We start from the raw sequence: 25957 nt of genomic DNA, 5'->3' as shown, positions 1-25957 counted from the left end.
CCACATAATCACACCAGTTTCAATTATTTTGGGTCATTTATTTCAAAATACCTGTTAGCAAGTATGTCTGTAACAATACAGACAACAAAAAAGATTCAGGAAATGTTTTTTTGTCAAATAGATTCCTTACTAGGCATACAGAACTCTGAGTAATAATTCATTTAAACTACAATACAGAACTGTTTCCCCCGCACCCCTCAGAAGCAGTGTAAAGGCTTGGGGGAGTCGGGGGTAACAGAGGAGCTGAGGGAGAGGGAAGTAAATTGCTGGGAAGGAACCTGGGTGTGAACTTGGAGGGTTGTTGGGTATGGGTGGGGAAAAGTATGGAACAGGTTTTGTGGGGGGTTGGGAGGGATTGTTGGGGAGCTTCCCCCATGCAGACCCTGGCTGACCCCTAGCCTCTCCCATTCAGTCAGGCACATCTGCCCCTGTTCCCATTTGTTCCTGCACCCTCATGTGTCTTTGCACCACGTGTCCCTTCGCCCCCACTCAGACACCTATCCCCTCCTCCATCCCCATGTGACTCTGTTCCCCTACCCAGCCACTCCCCTGTTCTTATGTAGCTGTGTACCCCTTCCCCCCTGTGGCCCTGTGCCTCCATTCCCATTCAGCCTCTGCCCCAGTCTGTCCTCACTCCCTAGCCCTTATGAGCCCCTGTGTGACCAGCACCCCATGCTGTTTGTCTCCCCATAGCTCAGGTCTCCTGACCTGGCCTGACAGGTGCTGCGAAGAAGGCACTACAGGCTCTTTCTCTTCCCTCGCTGGCCGGGAGCAGCTGCTTTGTTCTATCTCCACTTTGCCCTCTGGTGGGGAAAAAGGCAGAACTGTAGCAACATTTAGGCAGAAGCTTTTTTCTGTGCAAAAAAATAAAAATATGTGCATCTCATTAATTATGTGCATATGCAGTAGCACAGAATTCCTTCAGGAGTAATAGAGCTCTTCAGGTCTGGGAAACATGCTCAGGCCTATTCTACACTGGCAATGTTAAAGTGCTGCCTCGGCAGCTCTCTAATGTGGCTTGTGTGGGTGCGTGAACCTCCATGAGGGGCATAGCTACCAGTGCTGAGAGCACTGTCTACACTGGCGCTTTACAACGCTGAAACTTGCTGCGCTAAGAGGTGTATTTTTCACACCCCCGAGCGAGAAAGTTGCAGAGCTGTAAATTGCCTGTGTAGATAAGCCCTCGGTGTCACAGCTAAATACAAGAAGGTATCGATTGTTTATCAAAGTAGTTAACACATTTCAAGGGGCCATTCCGGGTGAAGTGGCCTGTTAGTACTGCCCATAAGGGAGAAAGGAAGGTGGGCAAGAAAGCTAGGGCGGGCAGTGTGTGTGTGATTGTTGTAAAATAAGCCATACATCTATTCAGTCCATATTTTTTAGTATCCAGCAACGTTATGAATTTAAGCTACCAGTCTCATCTTTTGAAAATGTCTGGGTTTCCTTTTGAGGATGAGGACTGATAAGTCAGATACAGAGTGATGTCTTTGTGAAAAGTGTCCTGTGATGTGTTTTTGTCTTTTATCATTTTCCTGTGAGTTCATTTGAGACATAGTGATTGTCTGGTTTCACCCACATAGTTGTTGGGACATTTAGTGCACTGGATGAGGTACACCATGTGTTGTGATAGGCATGTGTAGAACCCATGGACCTTGAAGGGTATGTTACGGGGGCTGTTGATCGTTGTAGCAGTGGACATGTCTGTAGCCTTTGTATCTGTTCTTGCAGGGTCTGGTGCCACGTTGCGTAGGTGTCCAGGTCTGTGGGGAGTTGGCTTCTGATGATGAGCTTTGAGAGGTTGGGGGGGGGGGGTGTTTGAAGGCCAGAAGAAGGGGTTAAGGAAAATTTTATTGCAGGATGGGGTCCCCATTGATTATGGGTAAAGCTAAGGTTTTGTCATAAATATTTTTAGTAAAAGTCATGGACAGGTCACTGGCAATACAGGGGGTCCCTGGTATACGTCTCCCCTTTATCTGTCGTTTCACGTATCCATCGCTCATCAATAGGGGAACGTATTGTGATTCACATCAATCCTGATCCTCTTATCAGTCACTTCACCTTTTGCATGACTTTTTTCTTTGGGCGCTTCCCCAAGTGTTCAGGAGGCGCTGGGAAGGAGGGGGAAGAGTGGGAACGGGGCATGCTCGGAGAAAGGGGTGGAACTGGGCGGGAAGAGGCGACCCAGGCCATTATTTCTTATGGGGAAAAATTCCCCGGTATCCGTTGTTTCAGTATCAGTCATCCTGTTCAGGAACGCAACCCCGATGTATACTGGGGACCCCCTGTAAAGAAAATTTCACGCAATCCCGTGACCTGTCCCTGACTTTTACTAAAAATATCCATGATAAAATAGGAAGGGACTGGGCAACTGTGGGGTGGCTGGGAGCTCTGGGGCCCCCACCACCTGTTCAATTTCAGAACTTCAAAAAACTCAATTTGTGATTCTGCAGCCTTGTCTACACTAGGAAAAATAGTGTACGCAAGCCTCATATGCTGGAATTCTGTCTACACTAGTGGTTAGGTCATTGCTACTACCATTGCGACTGTACCTGGTATGACAGTCGATGTCACGCAGATGCTAATTTTTCTAGGATAGATAAGGCTACAGAATCACAAATAACATACTTTAAAAGGTGTTCCGGAAAGGAATTGGGCAACTTAATTTTTTTAAGTTCTGAAACTGAACTTCACTATAAAAATTACAAGTGGGGTGGGGGCGCTAGGGTTAAAGAATGGTATCTTTTAGTCCATTAAGAGTTTAACAGGCTATATGTGTCTATACTAGAAAAGTGAGTACCCATATTATGCTTGCTGGCTGCTATAATATGGGTATTCTTTTCTAGTATAGACACCTTGACTGGACTAAAATCTAAACCTTTTTTTAAATTCCTGACTTTGTGCTACTTATTTTCAAATTGGAAAACATCACACCTAAAGACTAAGCACTGTCAAATTTATTTGTTAAACTTTCTGTGTTATGACACTGGTTCTTGGATAGTAGTGCCAATTTTAGCTTCAATAAAAATTAATTTAAAAGTTATCTCTGTGAATACAAGGGGTTCAACAAAGCAGATTTTTTTTCTTTGACTCTAGGTCACCATTGATGAAATAATAACCTTATTATACTTGGATGATTATTTGTTCTTCTATTTAAAATGTATATAAATGGATACAGATTGGCATGCATTATTCTTTACTTGTTAATCTTATCCCGCCTGTTTAAGGTGTTTGAAACTGATTTACAACTTCTCACTACATGTTCAGGCGATGTCTAATTTGCACAGGTAGACTGCAGGATAGAAGTGGATAGAATGCGTAAAATGGGGCCGGGGAGGGAGCGGGGGGAGAGTGTGTCACTGGGGGGGGATGCAGAGCTCTCCCTGCAGCATCGACTCCAAAGGCTTCAGTGCCACTGGGCTTGGCTCTCTGCTCTGGGCATTGTGCCATGCTGCACGGGATCACAATGCTACTCAGGTTTGGCCAGCCACCTCTCTGTCATAATGACAGGGCTGGCTGGGCCAAATCTGAGAGAGTGGTGCTACAATCCCATAAACCTAGTCACAAAGCCACTCTCTCAGATTTGGCCTAGATGTCTCCCTCTTCAGGGGGACCAGACTAAACTTGAGTAGCACTGCAACCTTGGAGGTTGGGAGTAGGTTGGCACTTAGCAAGTCATTTGATTCGTTTAACCAGTTTTTAACTTCTTCCCACAGTGAGGGGTTCAAAACCAGGTAAAAACGTCCAACTTCAAGAGAATGAAATTAGAGGACTGTGCTTGAAATCCAGAGAAATATTTCTCAGTCAGCCTATTCTACTAGAACTTGAAGCCCCACTTAAAATATGTGGTAAGTATTGACTTACTGTGTATTGGTCAGTTGACACTTGCTTTCAGTGAACAGGCATTAACTTGGAAATATATTTGCAGAAATATTTTGTTTCTTACATACCTATCTATAGGTGTCTTAAATCTAAATACAACAGAACTAATGTAAAACAGTTGTAATCAGCTGATCTGAACAAAAGGCTATAGCACAAGGGCATAAACAAACCAATGTCTGGTTAATATAAAGAATAGTAATGAAGAGGGTAGCAAATACAGAAGTAAAAAAGTAGGGGCTGAGGAGCAGAAACTCCAATGACAAAGATAAGTGTGCTGAAACTAGACTACCAAAAGAGGATGGGCTACTTCTGGGTTGGGGATGCGGGGGAGTCCCAGAACAGAAGACCTTGTATGAAGAAAGCCCTGCCCTCAGCACAGCCCTGATTGAATCTAGGGGTAGAACAGAGACCCATAATAGTTCTAGGCAAGGTATTTGGGGCATAGATTCCTAGCCTAAGTAATTTTATATTGTGATGAAAGGCAAAATAGAAACCACTCCAGTAAGAATATGTAACTTCAGCTCTTAAATTAGGTTGTTTTATTAAATCCTTTTCTAAGACTGAAGATTACCTCAATTTAGAGTAATTTGTTCATTATATCTTATAACTGCACAGCTGGTTTAAAATCTAGTAGTCTTTATAAGTATGATTGTTGGGCATGCTCTATTTAAAAAAAAAAATCTAGACCAGAAGTGAAAGTAGCATTCACTTCCATGCCAACTTTGCAGCTAGGATTTGAAAAACCTGGTTACTTTCTTAACACATCCATAAATGGTACCCAAGATTTATATCTAGGAGGGATCGTCTAATATTTACATATGCAGCATTCTGAAATGCAAAGCTGCAGATGGATGCCACCGGGAGGCATTAAGACCAAAATAAAGGGTCTTGATCATAGAATCTTTTCTCAGGCAAAACTCAGTGGAGTCGAATGGAGTTTACCTGAGTAAAGACTATAGGATTGGGCACAAAGAGCTTTAACTTTTGGGTTGAGATATTCAAAAATATGTATGAATATTCTTAAATAGCAATTCTTTGGTCATTCAGCACAACTTGCTGGGTTATGTAACTTCAGTGACTTTGTATACTGCTGAATGTTTATAATTTTCATACTAATAGACTAGAGACCATTTGATTCTTCAGACATCTGTGGTGGGCAGCATGTAGCTTTACATGAGATCAAAAATAGATATAGCTTTTCTCAAGTTTTATTTGGCTAGCAAGTCAGTTAGCGATTGTCGTGAAGGTCTCGCTTATGTACCACCGCTTATGAATGCCTTTGTTTTTAAGGTGACATCCATGGACAATACTATGACTTACTTCGACTCTTTGAATATGGAGGTTTTCCACCAGAAAGCAACTATCTATTTCTTGGTGACTATGTTGATAGAGGAAAACAGTCTTTAGAAACAATTTGTCTCTTATTGGCCTACAAAATCAAATATCCTGAGAATTTTTTCCTTCTTAGAGGGAACCATGAATGTGCCAGCATTAATAGAATTTATGGATTTTATGATGAATGTAAGTAACATTTGTTTTTTGGTGGATGGAAGAGGAGGGTTGTTATGCACTTAATTATGCTAGCTTACAAAAATTCTCTCCCAGTCTGGTTTTATTTGAACTGTGTACTAACTTACAGCTTCTCTCTTGCATAGCTCAGGTGGCCTCTTGGAAATGTGTACCCTCAATGATCTAATTATGGTTTGATCAGCAAAATAGAAAGTACTGTGTAGACCAGGGTAGGCAACCTATGGCACGCGTGCCGAAAGCAGCACATGAGCTGATTTTCAGTGGCACTCTCACTGCCCGGGTCCTGGCCACTGGTCTGGGGGGCTCTGCATTTTAATTTAATTTTAAATGAAGCTTCTTAAACATTTTAAAAACCTTTATTTAGTTTACATACAACAATAGTTTAGTAATATATTATAGACTTATAGAAAGAGACCTTCTAAAAACGTTAAAATGTATTACTGGCACGCAAAACCTTACATTAGAGTGAATAGATGAAGACTCGGCACACCACTTCTGAAAGGTTGCCAACCCCTGGTGTAGAATGACTGGTATAATTTTATTCCTATTTGATCACTGCTCTGATTAACAGCGCTCACTGCTGTACACTGTTAAAGTTCAAATTGTAAGCCTATCTAATCTTGTATAAGATAGAAATTCTAAATTGCAGCACAAAAATATTTACCTTTTCTCTGATGTATAAAACTTGTGTGTGTAATTACATTGTAAATCCTTTAGCGAATAAATGGTCCTTTTATCTTATACCCTGCTTACCAGATAATAAATACAAGATTTGACTTTTTACAAAACTGTTTACATTAGAAATAGCTGATCCTTATTTCCGCTTTTCAGGAGGACTTGAATAGTGATACAGCATGATATGCATTTGTACTTTCTTTAGGAAAATAACTAAAAAGGTTGATTTCCCCCCCCCCCCCCGCCCCCCCGGTAACCATTTGTAACTAAATATAGCCTTTACACTAAATTTGATGCTGCTTTTCATGAACCAGTAGGGTACACGATATCTATAAAAATGTATTTAAGCAAAGATATAACTTACATACATGGTGATGGTGCTGCCCACCTAATAACTTTTAGCCCAGAGTACTAGCCTGGGATGAGGGAAACCCAGGTTCAATTCTCCCCCTTCCATGCTCCAGAGACACTTTATTATTTATCTACAATGGAATAGCATGACTGAGGGAGCCCCACATCAGAATATCTCATAGTTCACTGGTTAAAGAATTCTCCTGAGAGGTGGGAGACCCCTGTTCAAATCCTCTATCTCCTGACAGAGAATGGGGGAATTGAATCTGGGTTTTCCACAACCCAGGCAAGCTCTAACTACTTAGCTAAAACCTACAAGGTAGGTGCCACCTCTGTTGGCTCGATTTTCTCCTCCATCTGGATTTTGAACAAGTCCCAATCCTGTAAATAGCCTCTGAGCATGCATACCAGATTGGGCCTATACATGACTTAGGTGGCCAAATACCTGTCTTTATCTGGTTCAGGAATTGCTCTGGGAATTTGGTAGGCAATAGGACTCCAGACGCCTAGAATGAGGCAGTAGTGTGCATTCCAGAGACAGAAACAGTAAGCTCCTAGGGAACTCTTACAGCAAAAACATAGGAGTCAAATGAATGTAGGCACCTACAGGGTTCAGCAGGAGTTTTGTGGATTGTAGTGGAGCTAAAACATACTGGGTCCGATCCTATCCTATGTTTTTCGAGATTCAACCTAGTAGATCTCATCCTCACACCTATTTTTTTCATAGATTGGAAGACAAAAACAAGCTTCCTTGCTTTTTTCAACTTCCAGTTGGTTTCTTAACTTCAAATGAACTAGTCATAAAACTCAATTAGCAGAATAAACTGAAATAAGGGAAAAATCTTTCTGCACCTGTAGAAGTGACTACTGCTTTCCAAAAGCTGGTTTAGCACTTCAACTATATCTGGTTCCAGTTGCTTAGTCAGTGACTTCCATCACTTTAGTGGTTTGACTTTCTTTAAAACTTGGCAGCAGATACGTTGTACTACTTAATATTTTTTGTATTTAATTTAAATGATTTTAAAGATTATTAAATTCAAATGTAATTTTAGGGTTTTTTTTTAAATGAACTTGTATTTAATTCAAATAAGTCCACTTTTTTTAAAGTCATCAGCTTTTATCCACCCTCTGCTGCCCCTCTCGTTAGAGGACACAGAGAGGCAGCTCAGATTACAGGATTGACATGTTTCATCTCTTCCAAAGATCATGTCAAGGTCTTCCAACAAATGGAAGACAGTAAGGACCTGATACATTTCAAATATTGTATATATTTTGGAGGCGGGGGAGAATTGAAGCTATCTTTGTGCCTCTTAATGGAACAGTAAATACTAAAATTGACTTGTCTTTGGCTTGCAGTTTTACTTCTAAACTAAAACTGTAACTGGCATTCTTGTCTCCTGGTAAAATAATCTTGCTGACAAGTGACTTATTTATTGAAAATCTGACTGTAAAGGTTTTGATTCCACTTCACTACTGGCTTATTAAAAGAACACTCTTAAGATTTAAATATTCATAGTTTGGCAATGGAATGTGGAATCTTTCATGTCTTGTTCAGATCTATCAGACTGGCAAGTTTGATCTTGGTGGTCTTAGTATAAATGTATCCACATCATTCAGTTGCTACTACGGATGACAGAAGAGGGGCCAAGGAGTGAATGGTTCATGAAGACTGAATTACCTTCTAATACAATATGGAGAATGCTGAATTCCTATTACCCATACTGTGACTGTTCTGTGAAGTTCACCAATATGCATGGTGTGAGCACAAGGGCTATGCTTCACTTAATTTTTCAAAATTGGGCTTAAGTAGCACATAGACCTTCTGGTCCTCTAAACATTGGTGAACCTAATCCTTTATGAAGAGGACTTCAGTCTTCAAAGTCAATTTGGCATCCAGCAATAATACTCTTAAAAAGAATGTTCATGTAAACTATATGAAAGCAGGGTAGAAACTGACCTGCAGTAGCACACTGTGATGCGCTTGTTGCTTTAACACTTTTCTAGTAGTACATGATCAGTAATTACACAACCTTTCAAATGGAATTGATGAAATGAGTGCAGCTTTCCTAGTTATTGTGCCTTGTGACCTTCACTGTTGGCTGTGTGTGGACGCATTAAGACAATTTTTTTCATCTGTGCTGTTCACAATATACACATTTGATTTTTAAAGTGATATGCTATTTCAAAATATAAACTTTGCTTGGAAAACCATTACCTCTAAGTTTTAAACTCCCTTAGCCCTTTTTATACTCTGGGGAGAAAAAGGATACAAATTGTGCAGAAAATAAAGACAGTTTTGTTTCGCCCAACCTCATAGAGCTGGCTTCATAATTTATGATTCTTCATTATTAAAACACTTTAAAAGTGTTTAAAAAGAACCCACTACTTTTGATACAGTTGAGGGGTACTGGTGTCCTCTGAACTCTGAAAAAGATAATTTAGGTTTATATACCAAAATGTTAGTATGGCGGCAGTACCTTGTCCTATATTATCTTGTGCTGTGATCTAATTTGATATTGCATGCTGAGCAGTATGGACAGTATGTGTATGGATGGAAGACCTCAAAGGAAAACCTAGGTGCCCCATGAAATTACATTGCTGATTCAATAGGTGGCCTTTGTTCCTGAGTGTTGGTGTGGACCCAGTATCTCACCATGGTGTTGAGGGTAGCTTATGGTAAACTGAGTCACATACAGTGTTGCTGTGTACTGTTGTCACTTGCCATTGGGAGAAAGTGTTGATTCCTATATTAATTAGGCTCTTTTAGGACAAAGACTACATAAGTATACAATGTAAATCTTAGCATAATTCCATACACAAGTTGCCCAACTTTAGGGGGTCAGTAAGCAAAATAAACTCTCTGAATATATTTGGTCTATGCTAAGAATGTTTCTAAACAAGTGCTCGGTTAATCATAACTTTAATGTACTTAAAGTTACGTTTAAAAGGCTTCTGGGGTGTAATTAAAAAAAAAAAAAAACTAACAGGCTGGATAACTTCACTTTTAAAGGGTTGAATGAAAATAGGGGGAGAACATGTTATCTTGCCCTAAACTTATTTGTATTGTGGGTCATTTGCTTTGTTAGTTGCTTACGTGATACTTTTAATGCAAAATACAATAGACTTCATATGGGAGTGGGGGTCTCTTCCAACTTTATCTCACATTGATTCATCAAGAACATTCTTTGGATGAATTAATGAGACTTCTAAATCTTCTACATACTCACTGTTGGACAACATTAGTCTTAGATGTTTTTATATAAAACAGCATGCACCTCTGTGGTGCTGCTTAGGATAACTTGTATAAAAACAACTTTTTTTTTTTTAATGTGCTTTAAATTTTAGGTCCAGGTTTTCTACTAAGCTTAGCTTCAACTGGGTACAGTTGAGTAGAGGGGTGTTAGGGACACAGTTGCAGCTCCCTGATTCTCTGACTGGTTTTATGTCAGGTACAGTCCCTGCTAAGTTGAGAGTAGCCTCAAGGCTGCTCTGAACACTAGTCAACAGTGGTTTCCAACGGACAGTCTTTTAGTTACGTATTTTCAGAGTGCAGCATACTCCAAAATGCCCCTATACTGGGGCTGCGTGGGGTGGGGAGTAGGAATTGGTTGAACTGACTCTGTGCCTGTTTGAGAAGGTATGAGCAATGCAATGGAAGTGGAACAAGCCAGAGAATCTGGCCCTAATCTGTAAAAGGTCAGTCTCATTCTACAACATGGAAACTCCTATCACTCCAAAAGAAACCTTTAAGAGCCACTTGGCTTTTCTGAATTCGCTACAGTCTGAGACATCTTAAAACCTTTTTACATCAGCAGTAAAATGCATTGCGTCTAAGAGGAGCTGTGTGTGTGTGTGTGTGTAGGCTTCATTTTTACACCATGGCAAAGTTAAGACAGCAATAGTAGCATTGTAACGTTGGATCCTTTCTAGTTCTCATTCGGAGACCATATTAATTATTTTTTTCCCCTAAAACTTTGTAGGTAAAAGAAGATATAACATTAAGCTGTGGAAAACTTTTACAGACTGTTTTAACTGTTTACCAATTGCAGCCATTGTGGATGAGAAAATATTCTGCTGTCATGGAGGTATGTGGTGCTTCTCTAGTGGTTACTCAAGTGATTGCTAATCCCTTACCTCTAGGTGTGCTAGTTCCATGTTTGTGTTTATGCATCTTGCATAGTTGGAAAATGACTCCCTGTTGGTTTAATCCTCGTTGCTGAAATTCTGGGAATCCTGTTCTCCCAGGGGGAATATGGGAGGCTTAATTCATGCACTGAGCTGGATATTGAAGGTTGAGGTTGAGCTGGATATTGAAGGGTAAGTTAAGTAAACCAACCCTAAATAGTTGTCATGCAGCAAGTTCCAGAGCTTGTATTTTTAGGCATTGAAATACTTAATTGAGCAAGTAGTTTAGTACCATTTGGGATATATGGCGGTCTGCTTTTCCTGTTCTGCACTCCCCTCTCCTTTCAAATAGACAATCTATGTAATTTGCCGAATAGATGGTCTGAGTCCTATATAGATTCTACAAAGGACAATAAATTCTTGGTCCTTGGGGGGGACCCCCAGGACATGCCAAGGGGTTAGCCTACACCTAAAACTCAATCTTACCCTTTTTGAAGTGTACTTAGGTTAGGTTTTTTACAGCTGTTTATACCACTTCAGTAACTGAATGGGTCTAATGTATAAAACAGTCCACATATCTCAGCAGTGATACATGGCCTATTGCAACTCTTGGTATCTGTCTATAATTTGCAACAATTATAGCTTATCTAGATACTACAGTGAAAAATAGTATGAATATTACTTATACTAAGTTACTGTAACACTATCTCCCCATCTTAGTATTTCATGTTACTATGCCTGAACAATCTGACAAGTACAGTATTCTTTCTACTATTTAAATATCTTTCAGTTTGTCTTAAAGGCACACTTTGTAGGTGTTCACAAATATTAAGCAGTGAGAATGATGTATTCTGTAAAATGCGGAAGTGACCTTTCTCATCCTTCTACCTAAATATGTGAACATGCACAATAGGCAACTGTTTCTGCTAAATCGTAAAGCTGTGAAGACAAGTCACTTACACCTCTTTGTGGCATGGTGTGGCCCTTCAAAGTACCCTGCACTCAGTTCCCTTCCTGATTCTCCCAATAATTCATTTACAGCCTGGGGTACTTAAAGTAATGTCCCCCTTCTTGGAGTCTAATTTATTAAGTTGTTCTACAATAGTGTGTCTCTTAGCCCTTCACACCCAACCTGTCCCACTTGAGACTTCCAGTTCATGCTTGTAGGCCACTTGGTTCCTTCCCCTTAGTTAAGGGGGTTTTAGCCTTCCTTGTTGGGCTGTGCTGTATTTCAGCAGTCAGGCTTCTCCTCACCAGGCTCCTCCCTCCCCCCCCCCCCATTTCTTCTTCTCGTTCCCCCGCCCCCTGACAGTTGGCCTTTATCCTGTTCAAGAGGTACCTGTATAACACCTGGTGGTCATTTGCTGGCTTGCATACCACTCCTTTGAACTTTTTTCCTTAATGAGGCCATGTCATGGAATAGGGTTGGCTGGCTCTGGGCCCCACTGCTTCTTGATGGTGACAGACCACCCTGTTACAGAGAGCTTTTAAAATTGGATAAAAATCAAGAATCACCATAAAACTTTAGATACTAATCGCCACCAGCAAATCAACAAGATGGACTTTAAGACTTTTTGTGTCTTAATAGGTGATTCAAAATGTTTGTTAATGTGTGGAACATACTTTGAGTAAAACACTAATCATTTATACATCTTAAAACTCCTGACAGGCCTGTCGCCAGACCTTCAGTCAATGGAACAGATTCGACGAATTATGCGCCCCACTGATGTACCAGATCAGGGTCTTCTTTGTGATCTGTTATGGTCTGACCCTGACAAAGACGTCTTAGGATGGGGTGAAAATGACAGAGGAGTGTCCTTCACATTTGGTGCTGAAGTGGTTGCAAAGTTTCTCCATAAACATGATTTGGATCTTATATGTAGAGCTCATCAGGTATTTTAATTTTACAAGTACAATCCATGGCCCTGATCTCCCAGTGGGATCCTAGTGCCTCAGCAGAGTCCCATAATTTCATTGCTATTAGTTCACACTGCAGGAGTGGGCCTTGTATCCATTCTTAATTCTGTTTTGATCTACTTAGTTTAGAACTTCTGTTGTCTAGGCTTAAATGGCTCTTCCACAGCTGTCTGTGATACAGTCATACCATCTCACAGCTGTATGTGGGCTAACTTAGATGCATGTCATTTGAGAAATAGTTATATGACTGGTAAGAAATTATTCTACTCTAATAGAGCTATTTTTCTATTAAAGGTGGTTGAAGATGGGTATGAGTTCTTTGCAAAAAGGCAATTGGTAACTCTGTTTTCTGCCCCAAATTACTGTGGAGAATTTGACAATGCTGGTGCCATGATGAGTGTGGATGAAACTCTAATGTGCTCTTTTCAGGTACAGTACCTTAAGATTTTGCCCTTTAATGAATTTGCTTTTTTATTAATTAAAAAAAAGTACTATTATAGAAATATTTTTCACTGCAAATAGATTTTTACAAATGTGAAAGGTGGCTGGAAAGGCTACATTCAGTTCAGTCACCCTTTCTCTTCTCAGAAAGTATTTAGGTTCTGTCCACATTGACATAAAGTAGAGCATGCTTCTCACCTTGAATTAGATTTTTCCAACTGAAGTCTCATCTGTTTCCTGATTCTTACTGTCATGTGATTCCAGATCATCTGGTCTAGTACTAGCATAACTGTTAGGTGGGCAGGGAGCACACTACTCCTAGCATTGAGCATGCAGAGTTGCTGGCTGACATTACTCATAATGGTCACCTGTATGATGGTTTTTACAAGCAAATTAGCAGATTGGCTGGCTAGTTATTTGCTGGCTAAATCACCATAGTAAATGATTGAATTGTCTTTTCAGATTTTGAAACCTGCAGAGAAAAAGAAGCCTAATGCTAGCAGACCTGTAACGCCACCAAGGGGTATGATCACAAAACAAGCAAAGAAATAGTAAATTTGGTACTGCCTAGTTGGGACTTGTATTATAGTATATAACCTCCATTTTTAAAACTGTAACGTGTACTGTTCAGCTTGCTCAAAATAGATAACGTGTTTGTGGTTTTTCATTTTGATTTAATGAATGGCATTTGCTGGTTGTAACAGCAAATGAAAGACTTTTCTCCCCTCCCAAGAAGAGTTTTTAAAACTTCCCTTATGTCGGTGTTACAGCTGTACACTCCACAGCATCTTATCCTGTCATTATGGGTAATTGTACAACTGACTTTTTTGAATCTGTACAATGAGTAGTGTAAATGCTTGTTTTCTTCTTTAGGAACTAAAGAGGGCACTAGTGTGCTGTGAGATTAGAAATTTGTTACTGTCTGAAGTTACATACTGTTTATACCACTGTGAACTTTTTTTACTTTAAAAATTTGTTTTAAAGGGATTGCTTTTCTTTTAATGTCTTGTCATGTACACATTAGTTTTATTGCTGTCAACATAAGAAATAATCCTCAACCTGACCAGCATCACTGGTATGATGTATATTTAATTAAAGCACACTTCCCCTCCCATATGCTTTAAATGAAAATTAAAGCCATTATTTTAAATGTTTGTGTCTCTTTCCTGAAGCCAAAGTTTCTGTTTAAAAAGCTGTATCTACACAACCCATCAAGATGAATTGGCAGGGCTTTACATTCATGCCTTTCTCTTGGAGATAAAAGGAAGTTTTGACTTTAAATAGCAAGTTGTAATGCTGTGCTGTTTGTGCTATTAATGGTAAAGGTAAACAACGTTTTGTACAATTTCAATATATTCTATTGAGTGAACCTTCTTACAGTTACAGCTGTCCTGTGGCAGCCAGTTCCAGAAAGCAGTAACTTGTGGAAATGGTTCTGGATCTACCTGAGAATTTGTCCATTTCTGGCCTAAAACTTGCTTCTGCAAAGAAGTGTAGAAAATAACTTGCTAACCAGCCAAGCACAGGAGTTATTTCTGTTCACCAGTTTATACAAATCTAAGTCTTGTTTTTAAAAACAAAACTGTTAATCTTTTTTTGAACAGATGACAGTGTACAATACCATGTAGTGAAAATAATTCACTTTATTAAATGAAGAAATTGTTAAATCTTCTCAGTGTCTATTTATCAGCACAATACACACCAGAGTTATCAGAAGATTTGGCTAAATTAGATCAATAAATTGATCTGGAAACCCACAAACTCGACTTGGAATTATGTCTGAGCTTCACACACCTGAGGTATGTTTCTAAAGGGAAGGTCTTGATATAGATCCATCATGCTTACCTGTAAAACTTGAGTGCCTCCCAATTAAAAGCAAGATGGGAGAGTTGTGCTGTCAGACTAACTTGCTAGACACACTCCTGTAGATCCAGTATAGTGTACAAGTAAATCTAAGTTCTAAATTTGTCACTGAAAATACAGGCAGCGTAAATATTTATAATGTCTTCCATAGATCAGGATGGCTGCAACACAACTCCTAGACAGTTTTGTTCGCTTTCCACTGGAATGGGGAAAGAATGTGCTGTAAGATCTTCCTGCAGCTTTGAAGTGTGCTATTTTGCTTTCCCCTCAAACTTCAGACTCGTTGGAACTCCGCCCCCAGTTTCACCTTTGCAACCCAAAACTTGGCCTCATATCTTCAGTAGTCTTTACTAGTATAATGGTATTTCCATTTAGTAACAGTATAATCTGAGAAGGAATGTAGGTTTATAGTTAAACCCAAAAGCTTTAAATGATAGTAAATTCCTGGTGATGAAGTTCCCAGATAAGAATGCTAATGGGGAAAATACACCACACTTTTTTTCTGAAAGAGCTTGCAAAGTAGGATTTTAAAAGTAGAATAAACTAGTTTGTCCTTTATCGCCAGCCTTCTTTCAAACAGCTTTGTCAGGAAGAACTCTTATCTCATATCTAAGTCTATGGTTATCTGGCTGTGTAATTACAGAACAAGTCTCCATCACTGTGAATGTTAGATTCATAGATTTTAAGGACAGAAGGAATCATTAGATCAAGAGTCAGACTGAAGAACTTCATTGTTACCCCAATCTGAAAGGGATTATATGATGGGGGTTGGCTGAGATAGCAGGGGACTGGACTCAGCAGATAGGACTGAAGGGATCATTGAGCCCAATAACTTGCATTTGAGGAAAGCATATATTTGAGAGAGTCATCTAATCTTGATTTGAAGACTCCAACAAATTGAGAATCCACCACTTCCTTGGTGGCTTGTTCCAATAGCTAATCACCCTAGCTGTTCGCAATAAGGCAAAAAATTTAACTTTAATTTGTCTGGTTGTAACTTCTAGCCATTGGCTCTTGTTCTGCCTTACAGATACCTTCTCCATAAGAAGCAGTAGTGACAGGTTTTTTTTCCCTGGTCAATTTTGTATAAGGGAACTTGTACCAAGGCACGGTTCTTATGCCATGCCCATCATGGTAAGTCTTTGCATCTACTGAGGCTCATCGCTTCTCCCTGTTATGCCCTTCAGCACGATCTCTGTTTACACCCGTCTAATGGGATAAAGTGCTAATACAGGAGTAATATGGTGAGCACTAGCTAAGACAGTTAAAATATAGTCTTAAATATTGCATGTCCCTGTTGAGTATTGCTCAGACTTGAGCTTGTCTCTTACTAGAACACATGGGAACCAAGAATGGAGGCTTCTTGCTCCTATCTTTAAGTTAAATAGATGGCCCCATAGTGCCCTATCACACAGCCTTACTACATCACAGATGGGAGCCATTTGCCTGATGAGATTTCCTCCAGTAGAGTTGGGTCATGTAGCCCTGGCTTAATGTAAGTCAGAATGGATATTTGATTAGGAAAATCTCAGGGTGAAGTTCCTATCATACCACATGTGTTTTAACCTTGTAATATTTACAACTTATTTTCTACTCGCATTGAATAGGGGAGTAGAAAATAAATCCATTTAGTCTCTGTGGACAAAATTACAACTCTGGTTGATAAAGGCAGCTATGTTGATGTATACATGGACTTCTTGAAGGCCTGTGACAGCACTGGTAAGACTGCTACAAGAAGACTTCAAGATTGTGGAAATAGTGGAGAAAGCTCAAAGGAGGATAACAAATGTTATCCAAGACCTGGAAAATTAGTCTTAGGATGTGAGGCTTAAGGAGCTCAATTTATGCAAAGAGACGGTTAAGAGGTGGCTTGATTAAAAACATGTACTGTAGGTACTGACACATGCAAGATATCTAATGGGGGGAGCTCTTCACTTGTGTTGACAGACATAACCAGGCCAACTGGCTGGGAGTTGAAGTTAGCCTTGAAATAAGATACCATGTCCTAGAAGTGAGGATAATTAAACATTGGAATATTTTACAGCAGAGGTGGAGTCACCATCACTAGAGAGTTTTTAAAATTAGATACCTTTCTAAAAGATGTACTTTCCTACAGCTTGTATGTGCAGGGGCTTGGGCTAGTCCTGGGTGTCCTTTCAGGCCATGAGGTCCTCCCCATCACCTTTCCTTCATGACCCATGAGGAGAACAGGATTGCCTACATTGCCCTCAGTACACTTACAACACTGGCAACTCTGCATTGACAATGCCTATAATCAAAACTTAGGCTTCAGCTGGTTACCTGCAGCAGTCTTGAAAGATTTTTATTTTTATGCATAATTGGCAACATGTATCCAGGGTGTGTTTTACATTCCTTGAAAGAAACAAATTCTCCACAGATAAAGATGGTGTGCCAGACGTGGTGGGCCTTGCCTGGAGGTGGGTACAACAAATCTTATCCTATTATGTAGATGCCTGCCTGGTGAGTCTTGCTCAGGGTGTGACCAACCTTCCCCCTCCCCACTAAAGAGGTACTCCTGGCGACTGTTCAAAGGCTGGGGGCATAGCACTGACCCTGTGAATCTGTGACAGCTGCCCCCAAATAGTCTCTCAATCTTAAACTGACTGCCAGATTTTGAATCTGGAAGAAATTTCCCCCCAGGTCAGACATAGATGTTGACAGTTGCTTCTCTTCCGCTGGAGCATGAATTGACTGCTAGGATCATCTGGGCATACTTCACCTAATCGGTTCTCTGCTATTGCAGGGGCCTAAGGCAATGGTGACACTGTGGTGTCTCCTGTTTTCTGCCTGTGGCACACAACAGTTTAACCTCTTAAGGATTTGGAATGCTTTAGTCTAACTGAAGTCAATAGGCTTAATATAGGGTTATCTGGGTGAAATTCAACAGTGTGATAGAGGTCAGACAACATCTAATGGTCCCTTCTGGCCTTAAATTCTATTAAACTATGAATTAGGGAACTATAACTACTGGAAACTCCAGTCCCCAAACAGTAACTTCCTGTATCTCCTGGAAATTACATTTTTCTACTATGAACAAAACTTCTGTAACATCATCTGCCTGGAACTGGTCACTTGGCTCATGTTTAGTGTCTAGACTGACTGATTATTGCCACCAAGAGCAACAAGGAAGATAAATTATTCTTTACTAAAGGCACTACTGAAAATGAGTGGGGTGGGGAGGGAAGAAATAATCTATAAACCAGGATATATGATGCCTAATAAGGGAACTAAAATAAGTAACAATGCTGCTTACCAGATAGAGGAACAGTTTCTCCTAAAGTTCATCTTAAAGAGCAAGTATATCTGTAACAATCTAGAATGTGAAATAATCCGTGTATTCTAAACATCAGTAACTGAATTTTAAAATCCTAAATTATTTGGAGATTGAAAATACAAATGTTCTGTTCTTTGGCAGTGAGGGTAAATGATAAAGTTGTTTTGTATTAGGAGTTTTAAAATGTACTTAAAGGTACCTAGTACCACTGTTGTGTGTAGGTTTCCTTCATCTTGGGACAATGGTGATTTCAGTGGCCCTAACTATTACAAAGTTAATTATTTCAGGATTTGCAGGTGTCACTGGTGGCTTGTAATACTTATTTCCATCTACATATGCTCTAAAGGTTACCTCCTATCCAGACCTTACTATAGTTCATGCTTTTGTCATCTCCAGGCTCAATTAGTATGATTCATTCTAGTCCCAAGTGCTCTTGACTTCATTTTATGCAGAATGCTATAGTCAGCTTAATCTTTGCTATTAGACTGGCTACTGATAATTTCTAAGGGCTTGTCTATACTTACCGCGCTGGTTTGGCGGCAGGCAATTGAACTTCTGGGTTCGATTTATCGCGTCTAGTCTGGACGCGATAAATCGAACTCAGAAGTGCTCCCCGTCGACTCCGCTAATCCTGCTCGCCGCGAGGAGTACGCGGAGTCGACGGGGGAGCCTGCCTGCCGGGTCTGGACGGCGGTAAGTTCGAACTAAGGTACGTCGACTTCAGCTACGTTATTCACGTAGCTGAAGTTGCGTACCTTAGTTCGATTTGGGGGTTTAGTGTAGACCAAGCCTCAGAGTAGTTCAGAGTGCTGGTTATCTATAAAGCCCTGCATTTTCTGGGCATGGGAGAAGCTTCCCCTTGTGTCTTGTTAATGACAGTTAAGAGTAGCTTGCAGGTTTGTGCTGTCAGTTCCTGATTAAAAACTGCAATGTCTTCACTTCCTCTTGTGAAGAGCCAGATTTGGGCAGTCACCAGACCCCTGAACAAGTTTGTTCCTACGTGACTCCGAAGCAGTTTAAGTAGCTTTGAAGTAGCAAAATAGGGAAGTTAGATTAGATGATACCTGGTGATGGGGACGACCTCATGGCCTGAAAGGACACCCAGGACTAGCCCAAGCCCCTGCACGTACAAGCTGTAGGAAAGTACATCTTTTAGAAAGGTATCTAATTTTAAAAACTCTCTAGTGATGGTGACTCCACCTCTGCTGTAAGATATTTGATTTCAGTTGTGTACTTTCTAAAACTACTGTTTTGAAATGGGTCAGAAAGAAGCACTAGCATAATAATACCTAGCTCGCTCTTAGCACTTTTTGTCTTTAGAGCTCAAAGCGCTTTATAAAGAAGTTCCGCAACATTACCTGCATTTTACAGATGGGGTAACAGTCTTTGCTTTTGTTAGTAGCAGATCATCCGAACTGAGTCAATTTTATGGCGGTTTTTATATTAGAAATTTGCATCAAAGTGCTACCTCTTTCTGGTAATTTTGTAGAAGTTACTCAGAGTTAGCTAGGAGCTGGGCCTTTTCTCCACTACTAAGCATTCCTTGCTCTTATACAGAGCTTTTCAGCAGTAGCTCTCAAGATGCTTTACAAAGAAGGTCAATATCATCATCCTCCATTTTACAGATGGGGAAACTGAGGCACAGAGTGACATGACTTGCCCAAGGCCTGTGGCAGAGCTGTAAATAGAACCCAGATCCTTAGTCCCCATCTAGTGCTCTATCTACTAGGTAACACTGCCTTCCTAAGTCTAATATAAGGCTATTAATTTGAATAAGTTGTTATCCAGTCTAATGTTCTGTGAGAACATTTTAATCAATTCCTTGGAGTACTGTTTTGGATAATGGTGCATCATATTTAACTTATCTGAACAAACAACAAGATGGATCTCTTGGTTTAGCATCTCATTCCAGAGAGCACATTCTCTACAATGAAGCACCTTTCATTTCCCCTGTTTCTCTTCACCCAGACTCCTACTAAGCTATTAACGTCAGCAGGGCCTTGAATCTTGGGGCTGGTCCCCACTTAGTCCGGACTTCGGACTAAGGTACGCAAATTCAGCTACGTTAATAACGTAGCTGAATTCGAAGTACCTTAGTCCGGACTTACCGGGGTCCAGACGCGGCCGGAAGTCTCCCCCCGTCGACGCTGCGTACTCCTCTCGGAGAGCTGGAGTACCGGCGCCGATTGTGGGCACTTCCGGGATCGATCCGGGATCGATTTATCGCGTCTTAACCAGACGCGATAAATCGATCACAGAACATCGATTGCGTGCCTCCGGACCAGCCGGTAAGTGAAGACTAGGCCTTAGGTTGATAATATCCTGTAATAGTTTAAAACCAAGCACAAAACCAAGAACTTTGCCCTTAGATATAGTGTGTGCAGTGCACTTGAGGGCAGAACTTGGCCTTCTGAACAATATTAATCAAGTATAGCTGGAAATAAGGGCATTCTGGAGGCAATATCAAAAACTCTATTTGGATCTGGATTTGACTACCCTGATTGCACCTCTCCCAGAACACTACTACTATAGCTGCGGTGCTTGAGGCATGGATACAAGGTGTTCTCAGTGGAGGATCCTCAGATAGGAAACTGCTGCTTGTTTAAACTGCAGATACAGTGGGGGCAGAGACCTTGCCTATAGAGTATCATGTACTCTTAGAATACTGTGCAAGTAACTAGACATGCTGGAGCTATGCCTAGTTCAAACTTACCTGTTCTGTTCATTCCCTCTGGGGCACCTGGCACTGGCTACTGTCAGAAAACGGGATACTGGGCTAGATGAACCTTTGGTCTGATCCAGTATGGCCATTCTTATGTAAACTTGCTGACCCCATGATCTAAGGTTGATCATTTTCTCCAAGGATTTGCTTGACCTGAGACTAAGACTAACAATTGTTCCCTGTCTTGTGAGGCTGAGGTTAGTACTATTACTGCCATTGCGGGGACAATACTAGGACATATTTTGTTTTCAATGTCTCTGGTGTGCCTACAGGCCATGGAAATAGACATGTAGTAAATTGTTAAACAATAGAACATACAATGTTCTGTCTGCTACTTAGTGGATCTAGATATTTCTTTTATTTTATTTTAACTGTGTAGTAACTGAACGTGGAAGTATTCTTCCTGTTCTGGTTTGGGAAGTAAAGGTATATACGTGCTTGTGGTGGTGGTGGTCTAGTCTGTGGAGTGAATGCAGTGGTGGGGGTCAGACTCATGAGGTCAAATTCTGGCTCTGCCTCAGCTCTGTGTGGATTTTGGCAAGTCACTTAACTTCTCAATGCATCAGTTTCTGCATCTGTAAAATTATGATGATCATGTATATTTGCCTACTTCATAAGGGCTACGTTGGGTTTAATAAATTACCATGCTCTGAAAAAGTAAAGTGGTATTATCATCAGTAGAGCTGTCGATTAATTGCAGTTAACTCTCACGATTAACTCAAAAAAATTAATTGCAGTTTTAATCACACTGTTAAACAATAGAATACCAACTGAAATGTATTAAATATTTTTGGATGTTTTCTACATTTTCAAATATATATTTTTCAATTACAACACAGTATACAAAGTGTACAATGCTTGCTTTATATTATTTTTTATTACAAATATTTGTACTGTAAAAATGATAAACAAAAGAAACAGAATTTGTCAATTCACCTCATACAAGTACTGCAGTGCAATCTCTTTAACATAAAAGTGCAACTTACAAGTGTAGCTGTTTTTGTTACATAACTGCATTCAATAACAAAACCATATAAAACTTTAGAGCCTACAAGTCCACTCTTGTTCAGCCAACTGCTAAGACAAACAAGTTTGTTTACATTTACGGGAGATAATGCTGTCCGCTTCTTATTTACAGTGTCACCTGAAATGAACAGGCATTTGCATGCCACTTTTGTAGCCGTCATCGCAAGGTATTTACATGCCAGATACGCTAAACGTTCGTGTGCCCCTTCATGCTTCGGCCACCATTCCAGAGAACATGCTTCCATGCTGATGATGCTCTTTAAAAAAGTAATGCGTTAATTAAATTTATGACTGAACTCCTTGGGGAGAATTGTATGTTTCCTGCTGTTTTACCTGCATTCTCCCATATATTTCATGGTATAGCAGTCTCAGGTGATGACTCAGCACATTTTTATTTTAAGAACACTTTCACTGCAGATTTGATGAAACGCAGACGATACTAATGTGAAACTTCTAAAGATAGGTATAGCACTCAAATCAAGGTTTAAGAATCTAAAATACCTTCCAAAATCTGAGAGGGACGAGGTGTGGCACATGCTTTCAGACGTCTTAAAAGCTCAACACTCTGATGCGGAAACTACAGGGCAATCAACCTTATGTTGGTGGCATCTGACTCAGATGATGAAAATTAACATGCGTCAGTCTGCACTGCTTTGGATTGTTATCTAGCAGAACCTGTCATTAGCATGGAATCTGAAATGGTGGTTGAAGCATGAAGGAACACACAAATCTTTAGCGCATCTGGCATGTAAATATCTTGCAATGCCAGCTATAACAGTGCCATACGAATGCCAGTTCTCACTTTCAGGTGATATTGTAAACAAGAAGTGGGCAGCATAATCTCCTGCAAAGGTAAACAAATTTGTTTGAGCGATTGGCTGAACAAGAAGTAGGATTGAGTTGACTTTCTAGGCTCTAAAATTTTACTTTGTTTTATTTTTGAATGCAGTTATTTTTTTGTACATAATTTTACATTTGTAAGTCCAACTTTCATGATAAAGGGATTGCACTACAGTACTCTTACTAGTATTTTTCAATTCACCTCTCGTTTTTCACTGTGCAATATTTGTAATAAAGTGAGCACTGTACACTTTGTATTCTGTGTAATTGAAATCAAAATATTTGAAAAAGTAAAAACATTCAAAAATATTTAAATAAATGGTTTTCTATTGTTTAGCAGCACGATTAATCGAGATTAATTTTTTTAATCATGATTAATCACGGTTAGTTTTTTTAATTGCGTGATTAATCATGATTCATTTTTTTAATCCCTTGACAGCCCTAATTTGTCAGGTGATGATGAAAGTCCAACAATGAATTTCCACTCTAGCAACATTTCTAAAGTGACTCCCAATGCCGTGAATGGATTAAATGCCAGCAAAAGGGATACATGTGGAAGCAAGCATTTATATACCGGTAGTTTGGTTTAAAACCAGTTAATACTGGAGACTTGTTCTCATACTTCCCCAGAAGGGGGAGGAACTGAGGAAAGTCTTGCAAAAAATGTACAGTTAATGAACTTTTGTATTAACAATAAGAGTTTGGATGAAGATTCCCTGTTGCATCAAAGACTTCATTTACTCCATGTGGGAGTTTAAACCGCAGGCAGTATAGACACTGGGAAAACATTTACGAGTGATTGGCTTTAGGATAAGGTAGCTTCACTGTTAGACTGTTGTGCTTCAGCGGCTCCAGTTTTGTTGCTATGCTTTTCATCTTCCATGCTCAATTATTTATGGCCTCCTTTAGCTGTTTATCCTCACTGGGTATCTCTCATCACAAGTGTGATGGCTGTGTTCCTCCCCAGGACTAGGATACAAATGGCCTCCCTGCCCTGTTTGACGGTGCTATTAACAGTCTGGTTTGAACATTGGCCTGCTAAACCCAAGGTTGTGAGTTCAATCCTTGAAGGGGCCATTTAGGGAGTGGGGGCAAAAATCTGTCTGGGGATTGGTCCTGCTTTGAGCAGGGGGTTGGACTAGATGACCTCTTGAGGTCCCTTCCAACCCTGATATTCTATGAAGACTCACACCTTGTGCTCTTTCATGAACACATGGATCATGGGGTTATTCATTTATTGCATCTTCTGAAAATGAAGCCTTGGGTGTGTAATCACCCTGATAAGCTCATCACCTCAACAACTGTGCTAATAAGTGCCAGGACCTTGTCAAATAAATCCACTCTAATTCATGATTACCTGGCTGACCCTGGACTAGATTTATCCTGTATTAGAAAGACCTCTTTTGGCTCAGATCACTGTAGTGCTATCCCAGTGTTCTCATAGCAGGGAAAAAGGAAAGGGGAATTGGTGAGCTACAATTGACAGGGAGTCGTTTTTTTTCATCTCCAACTTCTGAAATTCCTTTATAATTGTGTGGCACTCTGCTCTGAACAACAGAGCTTCCTTTCTGCACACAAGTGGGGTAAAAATGTGTAGATGGAGGGAAATTCCCAGGGTGAAATCCTGTCCCATTGATTTCAGTGGGGCCAGAATTTCAGCCTCAGTCTCTTCTACCCCTCCTCCGTGCTTTCTTTGTGCAAGTAGATGTTGTGGGGCAAGGTACTACCACTCCTATCTTCTGTTGGATGGAATAATAGATTGACCCCATCACCTGGAAATAATATTAAACTGTTACAGCTAACAGAGTCTCCTTCATCTTAAGAGGGCAGAGGGCCTACGTTTTTGGAACTTAAAGGAAGCATTTTGAAACTGTAAACTAAATATTAAAATTCTTTGCCCCCAGGCACTGTTTGAACGTTTGTTAAACAATATTTCCAAGGAGAGGGTGAGTTTGACTTTTTCATTAGAAGTTAACTTTGTGGAGATTTTATTTCATTTGCCAAGAGCAGTGGTCTCCAAAGGGGGGTGTGCAAGAGGATCCTCCAGGGTGCGCGGCATGAGGAGCGCTGCCGGAGCAGCGCCGCTTCGGCAGTTCGGGTGGGAGTCCAAGTGCTTTTTTTTTTTTCTTCTTCTTGGAGCGGCAAAAAAGTTTGGAGACCATTGGACTAGAGAACAGCTAGAGCAAAATGAGGGGGGATTTATTTTCCTTCAGTGAGACTATTTCAGATTTATTCCAACAAAGGAGAACAGTAGACACATTCCCTTAATATCTTTCCAAGCTCACCTGCTGCTATTCCAAAACCAGGCCTGGCTTAAAGGGGGGGGGAGGGGAACAATCTAAGAAGAGGATTCTTCAAGACTTCTGATGAAGCATGGGGTCTGTAAAGTGAGATGGGTTAATCATGGCCTAATTTTATATGGTTTACACTTGTGTAATCCTTTTGACCCCCACACCTTGGACTACTTTGCGGAATTAATCTGCACACATTGTCAGCAGCTGAATTCTGATCTCTGCATAGACTCATGCTTTAATGTCATGCCTTGTCTGCATGTCAGTGGCATTTATAGGTTAAAGCTTGTTATCAAATCAATAAATGTCACTTAAAAGAAACAGGTGTGTTTGCATGGTACACTGTTCCACCAAATGCATGTCTGCTTAGTTAAGCTCCATTTAGTATATAGCAGTGGGTCTCAAACTTTTATACTGGTGACCTCTTTCACATAGCAACCCTCTGAGTGCGCCCCTCCCCCTTATAAATGAAAAACATGTTTTAATATATTTAACACCATTATAAATGCTGGAGGCAAAGTGGGCTTTGGGCTAGAGGCTGACAGCTCGCGACTCTGCCCTGTAATAACTTCGTGACCCCCTGAGGGGTCCCGACCCCCAGTTTGAGAACCCCTGGTATATAGTGTGAAGCGATTCTTGTAGTAAAACATTTTTTTGCTATGGAACTGTAAGGCCTGAAAGTGAAAAATGTCAGTGATTAAAAAATAACAAAAAAGTTGGATTGAGGGGAGTGATACAGAGGGTATGATACTTAAAAACCTAACATTTATTCAGCAGCGGAAGGAAAGCTAAAGGAATCAAACTTATCTTAACTGTTACAGACTTTCACAGTAGAACTCCACTCTCCTTATCCATCCTATTACCATGAGAGCAGCTTCTGCCTTAACTCTGCCAATAGGATCACCTGCTTCTTCCACAAACATCTATGTGCTGTCTCCCATGCTGACCCTTCAGTGTGGGAAGAGCTTTTCAGATTTTGGCTGGGAGTTACCCCCTTACACT

General features: G+C 40.3%; 1 protein-coding gene across 2 annotated transcripts in view; it reads left to right on the top strand.

The window, feature by feature from the left end:
- The window catches only part of PPP1CC (protein phosphatase 1 catalytic subunit gamma), a 32623-nt gene extending 18038 nt beyond the window's left edge, over nucleotides 1-14585 (top strand). For both annotated transcript variants that reach the window (XM_005298607.5, XM_065568145.1), the window contains 6 exons: nucleotides 3714-3845; nucleotides 5170-5400; nucleotides 10416-10520; nucleotides 12230-12453; nucleotides 12772-12906; nucleotides 13381-14585. In XM_005298607.5, coding sequence (XP_005298664.1) covers nucleotides 3714-3845; nucleotides 5170-5400; nucleotides 10416-10520; nucleotides 12230-12453; nucleotides 12772-12906; nucleotides 13381-13470 — 917 coding nt within the window. In that variant the 3' untranslated portion in view covers nucleotides 13471-14585. The remainder of the gene's footprint in view (nucleotides 1-3713; nucleotides 3846-5169; nucleotides 5401-10415; nucleotides 10521-12229; nucleotides 12454-12771; nucleotides 12907-13380) is intronic.
- The last annotated feature ends 11372 nt before the right edge of the window (nucleotides 14586-25957 follow it).

Source organism: Chrysemys picta, chromosome 15 (assembly GCF_011386835.1).
Source record: "Chrysemys picta bellii isolate R12L10 chromosome 15, ASM1138683v2, whole genome shotgun sequence".
In the NCBI taxonomy this organism is placed as follows: domain Eukaryota; kingdom Metazoa; phylum Chordata; order Testudines; family Emydidae; genus Chrysemys; species Chrysemys picta.
This window is presented reverse-complemented; position numbering and strand designations above follow the sequence as displayed.